Genomic DNA, 13,162 nt, shown 5'->3' with positions numbered 1-13,162 from the left:
TAAGTATTTTATAGCTTTAATTTGGTTTAAATAACTTTTTTATATGAAAGTGAAAAAGAAAACAAAAAATCAATATTACATCAACATAACAAATAGATTATATACATAGGAAAAGTGTTGGTTAAGCATGCAATATATCAGAATGTATACTGAGTGTCATCATAATTCTAACACATGCAAGAAAGAGTATGTAACGCTGACTATGGAAAGCTCTGTAGATCATCTGATCCATGCTGGTGCTTCAGTTCTATCTGTTTCCGTGGTGGGATCAACCCAACCATGAACCCCATCATGGTTTGAACAAAGGGGAGGACCCCCGGTCCCTGGTTCTATACGCCCAATGGTTTTCTGGTCAACCCAACATATAGAATAACATTAAGAATTCAAATAGTTAGACAAAGTGAGGTTAACATAAGATGGTCATACAAAATATAAATATCAGGTCTGCTCATAAGTTGGGGTACCAAAGATGGACCACTACCAATGACATTGCAAAAACCTTTGTTCCCGCAGTGCAACACAATATTTTGACCCATCTTCTCTCTCCTCCTCTTCCCTAATTTATTTTATTTTTCTCTCACCCTCTTCCCGTTCTCTTTTTTCACATTTACTTTTGTCACCTTCTGTGCCCATAATCTTTGGTCTCCCCCTCTCTCAGGCTGTGTCTCTCATTATTGGTCTAGCTCGTTGCTGTCTCGGCTGCAGGTTCTGTAGTGGCACTGGCAGAACTCCCGAATCCGTGTACACGCCTCCACCATCATCTCCTCTGGTACGGTCACCACGATCCGGAAGTAATTTGGGTACTCAAATGCCTGCAGGGAGAAGAGAATTGTAAACGACAAAACAAGGTAATTTCTCTACCCATGGTAGACAGAGAGGATGGATGAGTCCATTAGATGGATGGATAGATAGATAACAACATGTAAACTATATTTAGTTCAAATGTTTATTGAAACATCAATATATTTGCACAATGAGCTCTTGTTGTCTCTCAAATACATCGTTGCAGTTATTAGTTAGCTAGCTAGTGATTTTTGCCACATTAGCATTGACATGAAATCAGTCAAAACAGCTTAGAACAAGACAAGGTATCAAGAACAAGATCAAACTAGCTGAAACGAGCCACCTACAATTCCCTACATGGCAGCTTCTTGTCATTGCCCTTACAAAAACAGATTGCAGTTAGAGTGCAGTATAATTGCAGTATGTTTCAAATACTGCATCCAAAATACCACAGTGCAGTTATTCTGGAATTACTGCGTTTAAAATACCACAATCGACTGCAGTTATTGCACTTTTACTGCAGTTTCAAAATTGCAATATTTTTTTGTCGGGGTGTTGCTAGCTTTCTGACTGTTCAGAATCATAACAAATTATGGCTTCCACTCACATCGATAGGCATGCATAATTTTTGTGACGTTATCAGCCAATGCGTCGATAGATAGATAGATAGATAGATAGATAGATAGATAGATAGATAGATAGATAGATAGATAGATAGATAGATAGATAGATAGATAGATAGATAGATAGATAGATGTGTGTGTCTGGTGTTTTACCGTAGCAGGCAGGCAGAAGACGGACTGCTCAGTTACCAAACGCTCAGTGAACTGCACATCGTTCTGGAACTCTGGGAAGTGTTCCATCTCAATTCCCACCTAGAAATACCAAGACACACATTAAGTATCCTACTAAGCATTTAACGACAGCAACGTCTTTTTTTGGTCCTGGCCGCCTTGATTTGAACATCCACAGCCAACCTATAATTCGTTAAGATTTGGTCCGGTCCAGACCGGCTTTGATTTGGCCCAAACATTCGAATAATACCCAGCATGCTTTGCAAGTATTTGTTTTTACATTTAGGTCATTTAGCAGATTGTCTTATCCAGAGGGACTTACAGTCAGTGCATTCAACTAAGGTAGATAAACATATCACAGTCATAGCAAGAATATAAAAAAATGAGTAACCGTTATTGAGAATGTTATTTTAGTTGAAGTGGTCTGTTGGTTTATTCTGTATATTGGAGTAGTTTCAACATTATTGCTTCCTGTTTTAAAGCTTTGAAAAATCTATCATAAGTGCATGTGACAGATGGGTGCAATAATAAAATATTCTGTTGCAATCTTCAGTTGTTTCCTTTTTCCTATATTAAGTTTTTAAAAGTATTATTGTGATATAATGCTTATGTCATTGAGAATGTACAGTATGTGCAGTTGAAATTTGGTTATAGAATCAATAAACGAAAAATACGTACAGTTGAAGTCGGAAGTTTAAAATACACTAAGGTTGGAGTCATTAAAACTAGTTTTTCATCCCCTCCACAAATGTCTTGTTAACAACTATAGTTTTGGCAAGTCGGTTAGGACATCTACTCTCTGCATGACAAGTAATTTTTCCAACAATTGTTTGCAGACAGATTATTTCACTTATAATTCACTGTATCACAATTCCTGTGGGTCAGAAGTTTGCATACACTAAGTTGACTGTGCCTTTAAACAGCTTGGAAAATTCCAGAAAATGACGTCATGGCTTTAGAAGCTTCTGATAGGCTAATTGACATCATTTGAGTCAATTGGAGGTGAACCTCTGGACGTATTTCAAGGCCTACGTTCAAACTCAGTGCCTCTTTGCTTGACATCATGGGAAAATCAATAGAAATCAGCCAAGACCTCAGAAAAGAAATTGTAGACCTCCACAAGTCTAATTCATCCTTGAGAGCAATTTCCAAACACCTGAAGGTACCACGTTCATCTGTACAAACAATAGTATGCATGTATAAACACCATGGGACCATGCAGCCGTCATACCACTTAGGAAGGAGACGCGTTCTGTCTCCTAGAGATGAACGTACTTTGGTGCGAAAAGTGCAAATCAATCCCAGAATAACAGCAAAGGACCTTGTGAAGATGCTGGAGGAAACAGGTACAAAAGTATCTATATCCACAGTAAAACGAGTCCTATATCGACATAACCTGAAAGTCCGCTCAGCAAGGAAGAAGACACTGCTCCAAAACCGCCATAAAAAAGCTAGACTACGGTTTGCAACTGCACATGGGGACAAAGATTGTACTTTTTGGAGAAATGTCCTCTGGTCTAATGAAACAAAAATAGAACTGTTTGGCCATAATGACCATTGCTATGTTTGGAGGAAAAAGGGGGAGGCTTGCAAGTTGAAGAATATCATCCCAAACGTGCACTTCACAAAATAGATGGCATCATGAGGATGGAAAATGATGTGGATATATTGAAGCAACATCTCAAGACATCAGTCAGGAAGTTAAAGCTTGGTCGCAAATGGGTCTTCCAAATGGACAATGACCCCAAGCATACTTCCAAAGTTGTGGCAAAACGGCTTAAGGACAACAAAGTCAAGGTATTGGAGTGGCCATCACAAAGCCCTGACCTCAATCTTATAGAACATTTGTGGGCAGAACTGAAAAAGCGTGTGCGAGCAAGGAGGCCTACAAACCTGACTCAGTTACACCAGTTCTGTCAGGAGGAATGGGACAAAATTCACTCAACTTATTGTGGGAAGCTTGTGGAAGGCTACCCGAAACATTTGACCCAAGTTAAACAATTTAAAGGCAATGCTATCAAATACTAATTGAGTGTATGTAAACTTCTGAAATCAAAGCTGAAATAAATAATTCTCTCTACTATTATTCTGACATTTCACATTCTTAAAATAAAGTGGTGATCCTAACTGACCTAAGACAAGGAATTTTTACTAAGATTAAATGTCAGGAATTGTGAAAAACGGAGTTTAAATGTATTTGGCTAAGGTGCATGTAAACTTCTGACTTCAACTGTATTTTCAAAGTCTCTAAATTATGTATTTTCAACATCCAGAAAAGCCATCTTTTCGCCTTTTATTCAGCACATAAAATGCACCTGATTTTAACGTCAGAAAATATGTATTTTCAATGTCTGGAAAAGATGTGTTTTCAACATCCAGATTTTTTTTTTTTGCCTGTCATTCAGCACCTAAAATGCACCTGACGACAACATCTGGAAAATACGTTATTTTCCTTATGGGGATCCTGGTCTGTTCTGTTATCTCCCCACCTACAACTCTGGACACATAAGACTCACCATGAGGTACATGGCTCCTGATGGCATCACGGGGGTCAGCCCAGGAACAGTGGACAGTTCAGAGAAACAGATCTCGGAGTTTGACTGAGAAAGAAGCAGGAAACAAGTCAGTAGACAGTCAGTCGGACAGTAAGACAGATATCCAGATAAATCAATATGTTAGACTACTACCATCTGCATATAAATAATTGGGGAAGGTTCAAGGGAGGGGGACTCACCTCGAGGAAACGGATGGTTCTGTGGTAAAACTCCTGGGGTGTGTTGTTCAGGATGCTCTCTATCGCACCCTGGACAATGGTGCAGGCACCCAGAATCCTCTGGCTAAGCTTAACCAGACCCTGACGAATCTGAAAGCAGAAGAGGGACAGATTAGGTACATTAGAAGTGATTCCGAACCCCAGAGGACACAGATTAATCTTACCGTATGTGTATAGGTGTAGTGTATGTGTATAGATAAACTGCTTCACATTCAGTATGTGAGTAGTGAGAGGCTGAAGGACTTACCTCTTTTCCGAAGATTTGATTCTTGTCGTGGATGAGGATCCAACCAAGCCTCCAGCCAGGGACTAGCCATCGCTTGGCCAGACCACCACACGCTAGGATGGGCACATCACTGGCGAGGGACGCCGTAGATTGGTATGTGCAACCCGGAAACACCTGATCATGAAGATACAGTACACACTCGCATCAATACAAAACATACTATAGAAGACAATGTAAAATAATCAAGGTTAGTTTACACTAAAGGGGAAATGTTTTAATATACTGTATTGATTCTATTCACAATACAGAGCATTACACTCAGGGTTGGGCGAATTACTTGAAAAATACACCCAGCCACCAAGCAGAACGTGGCCAGTAAAAAATGAAAACGGTCATTTAAATGTCTGACCCTCCCTTAAGGTAACTGTCTGGTACGATAAAGACGGCAATAGACAGATGCGACGGATGCAAGAGAAATATGATTATATGCCATCTAACTGCTTGGGCAGTGAACTGGGTGGAGCTGTGTTGACTAACCAAAGATGTCCTATTGACACAAAGACCCTCATGTTTCAGTTCCAAAGTGAAATTGGGGATCTGACTTTTTTGGTTAAAATAAGTTTCTGTGGAAAGCAACCAAGGAGAGCTAATTTGGAAGTTTTGGAGATTTCAAATAAATTAGAACAGAGCTTCCATTCCTACCTAAAGGAGACTTCTGAGCTGTGTGGATCAGCACAGCTTTCAATGATGGTAAAATAAATCTGCCATTTCAGTGTGTTTGAGGCAAACACTTGCAGCCCACATCGTGATTTTAGATCAAGTAATTCAAAATGTATTCAGCTGTTTTTAAGTATGTAACTGTAATCCAATTACAACTTTTTAAAGAAGTTAGATAACTCCAGATGTACCTAACTTTGACTACAGTACAGTGCAAGTATGGTCTTTCTTCACCCATTGAAAAATAAAGCAATTCAACTTAATCAATCAATACAAACAACACCATCAAAGACAACAACATGCCAAAATGTATATCAATAGTTAAGAATTATTAAACTCATTTGACCATAACAAAGTTTGTGAGGGATTTCATAACTTGATGTAATGCAAATGTGTTGTTATGCACTGCTCGTCTAAGAAAAAAAGAAAAAAAGATGGAAGGAGAAAAGGAGAGAGAGAGAGCAGAGAAAAAAAAGTGGTGGTATGGTAACCGTAGCAAGCTGGCTTTCATTAGAGCTGAGGCCTTGATGACGGGTGGGAGATCCGCCCCGCGTGCTATTGGTCAGAGCAAAATGACTGACAGTTCAGAAAAAGAACATCCCAAACCTCACCTCAGATCTAATTTACAAACAGAGCATTTATGGCTCCACTCTAAGCTCTCGTCAGCTGTGGGTTTTTTTCACAGAGAGGAGCCCATAGGGGCCCATAAGGCTGGTGCTTGCCAAACATTCCCCTCTAACCATGAGATGGAACTGATGCTGCCCAGACACATAATGCCTCCACACAGCCCCTAAACAGGCACCCCTCCACACAGCCCCTAAACAGGCACCCCTCCACACAGCCCCTAAACAGGCACCCCTCCACACAGCCCCTAAACAGGCATCCCTCCACACAGCCCCTAAACAGGCCCCCCTCCACACAGCCCCTAAACAGGCACCCCTCCACACAGCCCCTAAACAGGCCCCCCTCCACACAGCCCCTAAACAGGCCCCCCTCCACACAGCCCCTAAACAGGCACCCCTCCACACAGCCCCTAAACAGGCACCCCTCCACACAGCCCCTAAACAGGCACCCCTCCACGCAGCCCCTAAACAGGCACCCCTCCACACAGCCCCTAAACAGGCACCCCTCCACACAGCCCCTAAACAGGCACCCCTCCACGCAGCCCCTAAACAGGCACCCCTCCACACAGCCCCTAAACAGGCACCCCTCCACACAGCCCCTAAACAGGCACCCCTCCACGCAGCCCCTAAACAGGCACCCCTCCACGCAGCCCCTAAACAGGCACCCCTCCACGCAGCCCCTAAACAGGCCCCCCTCCACACAGCCCCTAAACAGGCACCTTGTCGTTAAAAAAGGGGCCCTCCCACCCCCACCCACATCTTCTCCTCCGCTCTCGCACTATATTACCCTCACATCTGCATTAATCGCAAACACATGCCGGCGAAAAGTGCACAGTCATTCTGAGTACTTCTGTTCTAGCGGTTAGAGTGTTGGGCTAGTAACTGAAAGGGACTTGTTTTGAGCCGACATTGTGAAAAATCTGTCGATGTACCCTTGCGCAAGACACTTAACCCTCATTTGCTCCAGGGGCGACGTACTACTATGGCTGACCCTGTAAACAGAAACATTTCACTGCACCTGTCCACTGTGTGTGACAATACAACATATTATTGTTTCGTTTTTTGTACTGAGCGAGACATTGGTGAATTCTGACCCCATAGCACCAATCACCCCCCCCCATAGAATTTTAGCAAGAAGGACATATCTTCATACTGCTCTTTTAAATTCATAGACAGAGCTATTGATGCATTTACAATGTTTACAAACATTGGAGTAAACAAGCTTATATTTTGGTTTCCGATGGGCTACGACAGTTGAGCTAAGCTCATGAGGCATTTATATGTTATATTCTTCAAGAATCAATGAGTATACAGTATATCATTCATTTATAAGTACAAAAATAGGTAGCAACTGCGAATTTCCCTTTAAGCTATCCAAAAGAAATTCTCAACACAGCTCTCAGAAATTACAGAGCAGAGGAGCGCCTCTTGTCTACAGTTTACCTCTGTGGCTCATCCTTCACTTGCCCTGGCTGACCTAAACCCAGCACTGCTGCCCCGCCTCTGCCAGCCCCCCATTCAGCCTGTAACACCCCTAATCACCCCAGTGCTGATGTGGACTTGTCAGACAGGTCTTCTTGGATACCCAGCAGAGCTAAGCCAGAGAAAACCTCCCTGTAACTGCTACAGAATGTTAAAGAATGTGCCTCGCTGGCATTATGTATTACATGGGGCCTAGTGGCCAGGATGTAGGCTATACTCCAGAACCAGCAGCCCACTCCTGGACGCATGACCAGTCTACTACTGTATTGTACACCTCCATAGACCAATCTTCCTCCATGCCAGAAGACAATCCAATATAGATTCCTCTCCTTAGTCTCCTATTATGCAATAGGCTCAATGCCAGTTTCTGTATTAGTCTGTATGAGTGTCTGTCTCTGTTGTGTTTGTTTCTGAGAGTGCTTCTGTGTGTATGAACTCACCATGTCACCATAGATCTCATCAGCCAGGATTGGGACGCAATGTTTGGAGGCAACTGGACAAGGGAATAGACACATTCAAATATATTACAATTAGAAGTGGATTCATTATAAGAACCAAATGCTTATATTGTGTTATAGTGAGAGGGACCACTGTGGCCAGGGGGGTGAAGGAACAGGGCTCACCAGAAAGGATGTTCTGTAGATGCTCTTTACTGTAGACGGAGCCACAAGGGTTGGAGGGATTGTTGACAATCAGGCAGGTTGTCCTGTCATCTATCAGGCTTTCCATGTGTTGGAGATCGATCTCCCAAGACTTCTCTGGCTGCAAAGATAGACAAAATCACCACGAGTCAGAGAGCAGACATAAGGCAGAATCTGCAGATTTGTCTGTTTTCCAGTGTCTGTACAGTACATGCACTACACAGACACTGGAAAACAGACACATCTGCAGATTCTGCACTGTCCTGTCTTAACTGACCTTTGATCTCATAGGCTGCATTTACACAGGCAGTCCAATTCTGATCTTTTTTCCATTAATTCGTCTTCTGACAAATCAGATCAGCTCTGAAAAATATCTGATGTGAAAAGATCTGATGTGATTGGTCAGAAGACCAATTAGTGGAAAAAATATCAGAACTTAGTCAGGATACTTTGTGAAGATGTAGGTTTTCAGATGTTTTCAGAAGATGGGCAGGAACTCAGCTGTCCTGGCATTAGGAGGAAGCTCTGTAAGAGTTCTAAAAATGTATAAGTGGATTGTATAGGTGAATCAATAGCAGCTCTTAACACTGTGTGCAGTTGTCATATACACATCATGACCTCAAGAGTCACGACATTCCACTGTGTGCCTGAGTGACCTCATGTTTTTTATGGATGTAATTCAACTAAAATGTTATGTAGCTACAAGTATTTATCTGTATTTGTTTGTGTATTTGTTTGTTTGTGTGTGTGTGTGTGTGTGTGTGTGTGTGTGTGTGTGTGTGTGTGTGTGTGTGTGTGTGTGTGTGTGTGTGTGTGTGTGTGTGTGTGTGTGTGTGTGTAAGCCTAGAGGAAAGAAAGCCATCCAACATGATTTACAAGTGCCAGATGTGTGTCAATGAGGAAGAGCTCTGCATTTCCCCCACTCTTTCCCTTTCAACAATCTATTTCCCCCACTCTTTCCCTTTCAACAATCTATTTCCCCCCCTTCTACGCTCTCTCTTGCTAACATCCAGTTTTTCTCTTTGATTTATTTTCCCTCTATTTTGCTCCTCCCCCGTGTCCAACACCCACCAGCAGGTTGTACAGTTTGACCTGGATGCCAAGAGACACAGCCAGAGTCTTGTAGAGGGAGAATCCAGGGCAGGGGACTAGGATGTTGTCTCCAGGGTTACACAGCACTGTGATGGCCAAATCTATAGCCTGACTGCAGCCACTGGTCAGAAGCACATCCTGCATGGAAGAGAGAGGAAGATAACAAGAGATTTTTTTATGTCCTCTAGTTTTGGAAGAAAGAAAATTACAGTAGCGAGACAGGTGAATATATGATGAAGAAAAAAAGAGAATTTGAACGAGTTAAAGCAGGTAAACGATGAGAGGTAAACACACCTCTGCCTCCAAGGGGGCCTCGGGGCAACTGTAGAAGTTTGCCACCACCTCTCTGCTCTTCTGATAACCTGTTGATGAGTAGAAGACAACATCTTATATTTTGTACTGTAGTACTGTATACTGTACTCGGTAGTCTGCTGGGAGAAAGGGAGATTTCGCCTGCATCCGTCCTTAGAGCTACAATCATCATTAATCATAGAGGGGAACCCTTTCAGTTCATCTGCAGACAGTTAATTGGCCCTATTTTACATAGCTCCCTCAACTTCCCTGACTGAAATGACTTTAGCCTCCAACTTCTCTTCCCCTTGCAAGCCACCTAACTCCCCTATAGCTGTGTCTCATCTCATATCCTCTCAAATTCCCATTTAAATAAAATACAAAAAAATCACTTCATCCTTAGTTTTTTTGCACTTGACAAGCTTTTTGAAATGTTGGTGCTGTGGTGAGAAAGTGCTTGCGTGAGTCTTACCAACAGACGGAGCATAGCCGTTGTATTTCTGTGAGTCAATGGCGTCCTTCATGGCCTGGAGAACTTTGTCATCAGTAGGCAGGTTCCCGAACACAGTAGGGTCCCCTGATGGACAAAAGAGTACATAAAAGAGTACATAAGAAACATAATTCTGAACAACTGCACTTCACAAGTGAAAACACTGAGCATATGCAAATGAGATAGTGGTGTAGCATCTCACCAATGGACAGAGCAATCATGGGCTTCTCGGGGTTGGGTGTGAGCTTCATCCCATCCACAATGGCACGGATGGGATTCAAGGTGTTGATTGACATCTCTGAGGGCCGGATGTTCCATCGCTGCCTGCAGCTCTTCTGCTTGGCCAGACAAACAATGCTTTTCACAGCCTTATGATGGTTACCGTTTCCATTAAGACCTTTTCCATTGACACCAATGAGAGCATTCTTCTCATGGATACCACTCCCATTCATTTTCACCTCATAGGACTGGTTCTCCATGTTGCAACTGCAGCTGAAGATGGGAGAGATAGGAAGAAAAAAAGGCTAGGGGAAGAAAGATAGGACAAACAAATAGATTTTCATGAAGAATTCCTGCATTATAAATTGTTGTAAAATATCATACAAATAATATATATTAGGATTATTCGTTAATATACAAATGACTAGCCTAATAATCAATTGGAAAACTGAAAATAAACTTGTTGGATAAAAAAAAACATCAGTGCAGAGAAGTAGGCTAGCCCAGGTGTTAAATTACCCATGAAAACTCAACAGGTGCGATGTTTATATAATCCAGTTTGAGATCAAAAGCGCTGCACGGACTGTTCTGAACTAATTAAACTATGTGAGCAGGTAGTTGAACATCTGAGTAATGAAGAGCGATATACCGATCAGACTGGGACACCTCAAGTTATTGATATGATCTTATTAATGGCTATCTTATCACAACGCCGTATAAATAGCAGTATAAATGCAGCGTATAGTCCATTAGCAATGAAAACTATGTATATAATGCAAAAACAATACAGAAAATCTATCCTAATCAACTCAAATCTAACCTAATAAAATGTAATCTAAACAAGTCTGATCTGATACAGCCTGAAAAAATATACAAACTAGACAATTGAAAATAAGACAGAAACAACAAATATTCTAAAACTACATATAATAGGCATCTCTTTGGAATAAGGTAATATTTGTTTGTGCATGCATAATAATAAACATGGGATCTATACCTCAAATAAAAAGCTATAATACATTTACCAGGCGTAGCTTATTTTAAATTGCCTCTAAATAAATTGGACACTTAGGCTACTTGCTAGAGGTAGTTAAATGCGTTATCAGAAATTTAAATAACAATAGCCTTTTAAATACCTTTACAATCTCAAAAGAATTTCACACTGCAAATGAAGGAATTCAGGTAGAATACTGAATATGAACAAAGACTGACTGATAAGTCCGTTATAACCGGCTTTATAGCAAGCCCCCCGAGAATGAGAGCTGTTGAGCCCTGCCCGTATTTTCATTGGTGGAGACTGAGGGTTGTGCCATACACCCCCGTTACATCATTCCAAAAAATGTAAAACACTGCAAGGTTTGGGTTAAACGGCATTAACTCTTTCCAAAAGACAGATACCAGACTCATGAGAGGAGATGCATGGGACCTCAGCTGTCCTCGTGCGTAATGCGCACAGGAGAGACGCTCACATCCAATGCCCCGCACAACAATTACTAAGCAGAAAAAGTAGAATGAAAAATGTGTGAATATGTCTGGCCATAACATGTTATTAGTTTCCCATTTATGTTTGCAAAATCACAAAGGCACATCCGGTCGCCTCAAGTCAAATCAATATGTAAGCCTATCAGCGGAGGCTGCTGAGGGGAGGACGGCTCATAATAATGGCTGAAACCGAGTCAACGGAATGGCATCAAATACATGGAAACTGTGTGTTTGATGTTTTTGATACCATTCCACGTATTCTGCTCCAGCCATTACCACGAGCTCGTCCTCCCCAATTAAGGTGCCACCAACCTCCTGTGAAGCCTATAGCCTATACAACATCATTGACCAAGTCATGGATAGATGGCCTCTGATTTTCCTACCTTTCATGAATGGGGAAAAACTTTTTTAAATTCTAATGAAGCATAAATCAGTTTATATTTATAAAAGTAATAGGGTCTCCAAGAAACCGTTTGAAACCTTTTGAAACTCCATAGGCTCAATCAGCTTGAGTGTGGTTTAGGATGAGCATGCTTCTTCTTCAGTAAAAGCAAGCAAAACGTAAAAAGTGGAGGTACACTATATATACAAAAGTATGTGGACACCCCTTCAAATTAGTGGATTCGGCTATTTCAGCCACACCCATTGCTGACAGGTGTATAAAATCGAGCACACAGCCATGCAATCTCCATAGACAAACATTAACAGTAGAATGGCTATACTGAAAAGCTCAGTGACTTTACAGTTGGCATATTGCCAACTGTAAAGTTTGGTGGAGGAGGAATAATGGTCTGGGGCTGTTTTTCATAGTTCAGGCTAGGCCCCTTAGTTCCAGTGAAGGGAAATCTTAACGCTCCAGCATAGAATTACATTCTAGACGATTCTGTGCTTTCAACTTTGTGGAAACAGTTTGGGGAAGGCCCTTTACTGTTTCAGCATGACAATGTCCCTGTGCACAAAGCGAGGTCCATACAGAAATGGTTTGTTTGAGATCGGTGTGGAAGAACTTGACTGGCCTGCACAGAGCCCTGACCTCAACCCCATCAAACACCTTTAGGATGAATTGGAATGCATCAGTGCCCTACTTCACTAATGCTCTTGTGGCTGAATGGAAGCAAGTCCCCGCAGCAGTGTTCCAACATCTAGTGGAAAGCCTTCCCAGAAGAGTGGAGGCTGTTATAGCAGCAATGGGGGGGACCAACTCCATATTAATGCAAATTATTTTGTAATAAGATGTTTGACAAGCAGGTGTCCACATATTTTTTTGTCATGTAGTGTAAGTAGATCCCAATCTATGGAACAACTAAAATAGTCCTTCCAGAGCTTGTTTTGACAGTGCAGCAGTGTTTAGTGCTCCAGTGGTGTTTCAGTGCTCCATGCATTGGGTGATTTTGCAATCCAGTTGCTGAGAGGAATTATGATAGGGATTTCTGGCAACTGTCCCAAATACCCACAGCATAATGTACAGTATGTGCACAGTAATACATAAAAGCTAAATAGGTATATACAGTCAAATACAGATAAGTAGCATATGATACAGCGCAATTGC

At 41.7% G+C, this 13,162-nt stretch overlaps 1 protein-coding gene across 2 annotated transcripts; it reads right to left on the bottom strand.

Moving 5' to 3' along the window:
- LOC115151894 (tyrosine aminotransferase-like) lies at positions 1-11,382 on the bottom strand. Of its 2 annotated transcripts, none has more exons than XM_029696219.1 (12): positions 11,268-11,382; positions 10,115-10,436; positions 9,895-9,999; positions 9,426-9,493; positions 9,111-9,269; positions 8,022-8,160; positions 7,839-7,891; positions 4,598-4,750; positions 4,312-4,440; positions 4,094-4,177; positions 1,560-1,658; positions 1-812 (listed from the first exon to the last, which is right to left on the bottom strand). In XM_029696219.1, the coding sequence occupies exons 2-12, from the start codon at positions 10,389-10,391 to the stop codon at positions 672-674; spliced, it is 1,407 nt and encodes a 468-aa protein (XP_029552079.1). In that variant the 5' UTR covers positions 10,392-10,436; positions 11,268-11,382; the 3' UTR covers positions 1-671. The 2 variants fall into 2 exon arrangements, with proteins under 2 accessions (XP_029552079.1, XP_029552081.1); XM_029696221.1 differs by having other exon boundaries at positions 10,115-10,404; positions 11,268-11,368.
- Positions 11,383-13,162: the final 1,780 nt, after the last annotated feature.

This window comes from Salmo trutta, chromosome 17 (assembly GCF_901001165.1).
Source record: "Salmo trutta chromosome 17, fSalTru1.1, whole genome shotgun sequence".
In the NCBI taxonomy this organism is placed as follows: domain Eukaryota; kingdom Metazoa; phylum Chordata; class Actinopteri; order Salmoniformes; family Salmonidae; genus Salmo; species Salmo trutta.
Note: the sequence above shows the minus strand (reverse complement) of the source record. Positions and strands in the feature narration are given on the sequence as shown.